Source organism: Phaenicophaeus curvirostris, chromosome 27 (assembly GCF_032191515.1).
Source record: "Phaenicophaeus curvirostris isolate KB17595 chromosome 27, BPBGC_Pcur_1.0, whole genome shotgun sequence".
Taxonomy (NCBI): Eukaryota; Metazoa; Chordata; class Aves; order Cuculiformes; family Cuculidae; genus Phaenicophaeus; species Phaenicophaeus curvirostris.
In genome coordinates, this window is record NC_091418.1 from 6317202 (window position 1) to 6323332 (window position 6131).

Sequence of the window (6131 nt, forward strand, 5' to 3'; positions counted from 1 at the left end):
AGGGAAGTGTGATGCAGGTGGGAAGGAAGGCATGGCTCCTGAAGTGGGGGTCAGATCCTTAATAGCCCTCATGAGGCTCAAAGCTCCTGCCCATGGGCCCAGGACAGAGCTGAAATGCATCCTGCTCAGCTCCCCATCCCTTAGGAAATGGCAGTCCATCATCTGTGCCCTGCTTCCAGTCTGGCTTCTGCAGCCTTGCTGAATCAGACAGACTCAGTCCTTTAAATACACGCTGTGCATCCAAAGGGCAGATACTGGACTCCCTCTGCCTTGCCTCAGCCTTCCACACAGGCTGGTTAGATCTTCCTGGCTTTGAGTATGCCTGAAGATGTAAGGTTAGGCACCCAGAGTATTTACAAGCCCAATGAGGAAACAAGGAGTCCAGGTACCTTCTTGTGTATGGTAAACAATTCTGGCAGTACATGCTTCATTTCTACCAATTCTGTTTTTAGGCTGGGGAGGTCAACTTAGACTGGAAGGGCCAACTTCTAGGTTATAACACTTAAAGGTGTGCATGAAAATGCTGCTCTGAGGCTGGCTTTATGGCTTTTGCTTTGTTCCGCTCATTGCTGGACAGGACAGCAGAGTAGCCTAGTGGAAAAACCAGGCAGGTATGAGCAGGTTAATAGCCTGCTCACCCCCCTAATTTCCAGAAGATACTTCACTGTGATCAGCATCATCTGAGCCTGCTTGTGCTGTCAGATTGGCTGTTTTCAGTTTCATCTCGGTGGTTAATACTTAAAATACCTTTATTACTTTTGACCTGAAGTAATCTATATAGGCATATTAATATTTTAAGACCTGTTCTGTATGGTATGGTCTTATCCTGTATAGTTCATAAGAAGTCCATTACAGGCTCAGTATTCTGTCCTCTCCGGGAAGCAGAGATAATTCCCAGTTTAAAAGGAAGACTGGTTTAATATGCAAATTAGGGGAATAATGAGGCATCCAGGAAAAAGAAGAATCGAAATGAAGGGAAATGTAGATAATCACTTTCAATTGAAAAACAGTTGAACTGAAAAAGATAGGTAATTTGATAATACATTGTAGTGAGATGTTGAAGTGGAGCATGCTTCTCTGAAGAAGAAAGCAAGATGTGCTCAAGATTGAACAGCTGAATAGATGTAAATGAAATCTTTTCCTCTGTAAAAGTGCAATCTAGTTTCCCTTGTTTTAAAAATTCAACTTTATTGCTCTATTTTCTAGATTCCATTGTGTCACAGAATGGCTTCCATCTAGGGATCATCTCTGCTTTAAAGAGGCACTTAAAGAAGTTTTTATTCCTGAGAGGAAAGAGATAGGTGCAAAAAGTGTGTGCTTATGGTTAAGTATGCTTCACCACAATAAAATCTTCTCCTTTACACCCAATACATGCTGTAGAAATGTAATTGTGTGTTATGTGAAATGCTCTCCCTAAGAAGAGATCCCACCTATGATGGGATGATGTGTCTTTCCTGGATGAAAATCTAAGAGCTTGACACTACCCTGTGTTCCCATGAAGATCAAAACCCAGGCTGCTGAGAGACCAGGAGATCGCATGGGATCTTCTTGCAACATTCAGCGCATTTTTGGAAAACCACAAGCTTTAGAGGGGACAGGGAGATGCTGCAGCCAATTCAGCTGGGAAACAGCACATCCCATCCTGCCACCTCATCCCATGGGAAGGATGCAGTAGACTGAACCCCATGCTCTGGTCACCATGTCCTGGGCACTTTCTAGTGGCCTCGAAGAGGCCACAGACCCTCAAAGCCAGAGGAAAAGCACAACCGAATTATCTAAAATACATCTAGAAAGAGAGAGTAACTACTTGAGTCTGAATCCACACAGTTCATGGTTGCTGCCTTCAAGCCGGCTGTCCCACCTCAAGCTGGGTGTCTGGCTTCCATCTGGCCCTGGCTCTGAGGTACCACCCAGAGCCCTCAAACACCATGGAGGACAATAGGGCTCCAGCACAGGATCCAGCCAAGAAGCGGGAGCAGGAGCCACATCTGCACCCAAGCCTCCATGAGAAGATCCCATCTCACATGGTGATCACCCTGTCAGAACTGAACAGCAGGACAAGAGAGGATCATGGAATGGGTTGGCACATGCGATGATGGTCGGTATTCTCACACCCACGAAAGAGGCCTCGCTCCTGTGAGGGCTTTGAGCTGGCAGCTCCCAAAGGAATTCAAAAGCCGTCATGTGCCCATGTGATCTCCCTGCGCATCAGCGCTGGGACTCAGACAGGAAGCCCGAGATCCGTCACCTCCAGCCACATCTGTAAAGAAACAGGAGAGATCAGCTCCTGGGAAACATTCCAATCTATTTTTTTCCCATTGGAATGGAGGTGGATGCAGTTCAGATGCAGGATTGCTCCATGGCCCTCATCTCTCCCTTCCACTCAGGAACAAAGTCTGGACAGTTACTGAGTGCGTGGACCGTGCTGATCCAAAATAAACCAGGCATGGTGCTGTCAGGAGAAAACACTCCCTGGAGCTCACACCAGCTCTAAGCTCAGCCCCAACCAGCTCTGCAGCCAGTACTGGAAGCAGAGCAGGGTGGGAGGGGCTGGCAAAGAGCTTCCCAGGGCAGAGCTTCAGGTGGCCTTCACCTATGGGCACGTATGGAATTCAGCCTGTTTCCACGACATTCTGTGATCCACTTCTTTCTCAGGAACCTACAGTGGAGAAGGGTGCTCCTTGGGTTGCCATCCCGACAGGCAGGTGCCCGCTGCAGCACCTTCAGCAGGGCTGTTTTGGGGGGAACCACTGTCTGGTTCTCACCCTGGTTCAGATAAACGTGTCCTGCAAAGCAGCACAGTAACACCAGGGCATCAGCTGCTCCTGACACCAGCTGCTCAGCATCCCTGTCCATATCTCCTCTGGCCTGGGAGGCAGAGATTTATAGAATCATAGACTCATAGAATAGTTTGGGTTGGAAGGGACCTTGCAGCTCAACTAGTTCCACGCCCCCCTGCCATGGGCAGGGACTTGTCCCACTACATCAGGGTGCCCAAGGCCCCATCCAACGTAGCCTTGAACACCTCCAGAGATGGGGCAGCTACAACTTCCCTGGGTAACCTGTTCCAGTGCCTCACCACCCTCATGGCGAAGAAACTCCTCCTTATGTCTAGCCTAAATCTGCCCCTCTCCAGTTTATACCCATTGCCCCTCATCCTATCACTACAAGTCTTTGTAAAGGGTCCCTCCCCAGATTTCTTGTAACCACTTCAGGTACTGGAAGGTCACTATAAGGTCTCCTCAGAGCCTTCTCTTCTCCAGGCTGGACAACCCATACTCTCATACTGTCTTCGTATGGGAGGTGCTCCAGCCCTCTGATCATCCTTGTAGCCTCCTCTGGACCCGATCCAACAGTTCCACATCCTTCTTTTGTTGAGGATTCCAGACGTGGACACAGTACTCCAGATGAGGTTTCACAAAAGAGGTATAGAGGGGAAGAATCACCTCCCTCGACCTGCTGGCCACACTTCTTTTGATGCAGCCAAGGACACAGTTGGTCCTCTGGGCTATAAGCACATATTGCCGGCTCATAGAAGCATAGAAGCATAGAATCACCAGGTTGGAAGAGACCCACTGGATCATCGAGTCCAACCATTCCTATCAATCATTAAACCATGCCCCTTAGCGCCTCGTCCACCCGTGCCTTAAACACCTCCAGGGAAGGTGACTCAACCCCCTCCCTGGGCAGCCTCTGCCAGTGCCCAGTGACTCTTTCTGTGAAAATTTTTTTTCTAATGTTCAGCCTAAACCTCCCCTGGTGGAGCTTGAGGCCATTCCCTCTTGTCCTGTCCCACATGACCTGCGAGAAGAGCCCAGCTCCCTCCTCTCCACAACCTCCTTTCAGGTAGTTGTAGAGAGCAATGAGGTCTCCCCTCAGCCTCCTCTTCTCCAGGCTAAACACCCCCAGCTCTCTCAGATGCTCCTCTTGTTCTCCAGCCCCTTCACCAGCTTTGTTGCTCTTCTCTGGACTCACTCCAGAGCCTCAACATCCTTCTTGTGGTGAGGGGCCAGAACTGACCCCCGGATTCGAGGAGCGGTCTCCCCAGTGCCGAGTCCAGAGGGAGAATAACCTCCCTGGACCTGCTTGTCACACCATTTCTGATCCAAGCCAGGATGCCACTGGCCTTCTTGGCCGCTTGGGCACACTGCTTCATGTCGAGCTTCTCATCGACCAGCACCCCCAAGTCCTTCTCTGCAGGGCTGCTCTCAATCACATCTCAATCTCAAGCACAGTGAAACTGCAGATTGCCCCAACCCAGCTGTAGGACCTTGCCCTTGGCCCTGTTGAACCTCATGACGTTCTCACGGCCCCACTTCTCCAGCTTCTCCAGGTCCCTCTGGATGACATCCTGTCCTTCCAATGTGGCAACTGCATCACTCAGCTTGGTGTCATCAGTAAACGTGCTGAGGGTGCACTCAATCTCGCTCTCTATATCACTGATGAAGATATTGAACAGCACTGGTCCCAGTATGGACCCCCGAGGGACACCATTTATCACAGATCTCTATCTGGACATTGAGCCGTTTATCGCTACTCTCTAAATACGACCATCCAGCCAAAGTCTTATCCACCAACCATCCACCCATCAAATCCAGATCTCTCCAATTAAGAGAGAAGGATGTTGTGAGGGACTGCGTAAAAGGCTTTACAGAAGTCCATGTAGATCACATCCGTTAGTTTAAATTAGTGCAATAATCATGTTTTTAAACACCCAAATATGATGCAAACCTTCAGCAATGATGACATGATGCAAACTATAGGCAATGTGACCAAGCTCAGAGCACTCAGGCTTTACAGCAGGGCAATGGGTGTGTGGAAGGGGAATGAGAACAGCTCTGGGAGATCAAGTGCTGGTGCCTGGCAGTGCTGCTGTGCTGGGACTCCTTTCCCCTCCACCTATGTCTGCAGGAACTGTCTCTGCAGCTCCAAAAAGGCCTTGGACAAAAGATATCAGGAAACAGAAGGTGCTGAATATCCCTTTATTTTATTTAAGCACACAGAGAGCACAGCTACTCATTTACACAGCCAATCAGTAAGAAAAGAGAAGGTGGCAGTGAATTTAAAACAGGATTACAAGATTATTGCTATTGAAAAACCAGGAACACCAACAACAAATAGAGAAGCCAGTCTGAGCCTGCCATGATTTTCATGATAAACTCTTATGCAGAAGGTGATGAGCAGTTCATTGCTTCAGAAAACCATCCAGTTATCAGTTTCCACCCTGCATCCTTGAGCTGCTGATTCCTGAAGCTGTAGATGAGGGGGTTCAGTGCTGGAGGCACCACTGAATACAGAACTGACACCACCAGGTCCAGGGGTGGAGAGGAGATGGAGGGAGGTTTCAAGTAGGCAAATCCTGCAGTGCTGATAAAGAGGGAGATCACAGCCAGGTGAGGGAGGCATGTGGAAAAGGCTTTGTGCCGTCCCTGCTCTGAGGGGATCCTCAACACGGCCCTGAAGATCTGCACATAGGACACCACCACGAAAACAAAACAGCCACATGCTACTAAGACACTTACTACAATAAGCCCAACTTCACTGTGGTAGGAGTGTGAACAGGAGAGCTTGAGGATCTGGGGGATCTCACAGAAGAACTGGTCCACAGCATTGCCCTGGCAGAGGGGCAGGGAAAATGTACTGGCTGTGTGCAGCAGAGCGTAGAGAAACCCAGCACCCCAGGCAGCTGCTGCCATGTGGACACAAGCTCTGCTGCCCAGGAGGGTCCCGTAGTGCAGGGGGTTGCCGATGGCAACGTAGCGGTCGTAGGACATGATGGTGAGAATACAAAATTCTGTTGTAATGAAAAAGACAAACAGAAAGAGTTGCGAGACACACCCTGTATAGGAGATGGGCCTGATGTTCCAGAGGGAATTGGCCATGGATTTGGGGACAATGATGGAGATGGAGCCCAGGTCGAGGAGGGCGAGGTTGAGGAGGAAGAAGTACATGGGGGTGTGGAGGTGCTGGTCACAGGCGATGGTGATGATGATGAGGCCGTTGCCCAGGAGGGCAGCCAGGTAGATGCCCAGGAAGAGCCAGAAGTGCAAGAGCTGCAGCTCCCGTGTGTCTGCGAATGCCAGGAGGAGGAACTGGGTGATGGAGCTGCTGTTGGACATGTGCTGCCTCTG

The 6131-nt window shown here is 49.8% G+C and overlaps 1 protein-coding gene across 1 annotated transcript; it reads right to left on the bottom strand.

The window, feature by feature from the left end:
- Nucleotides 1-5162: 5162 nt before the first annotated feature.
- Nucleotides 5163-6119, bottom strand: LOC138731475 (olfactory receptor 14C36-like). The gene has a single exon (XM_069877417.1). It carries the CDS (start codon nt 6117-6119, stop codon nt 5163-5165), a length of 957 nt encoding a protein of 318 aa, XP_069733518.1.
- Nucleotides 6120-6131: the final 12 nt, after the last annotated feature.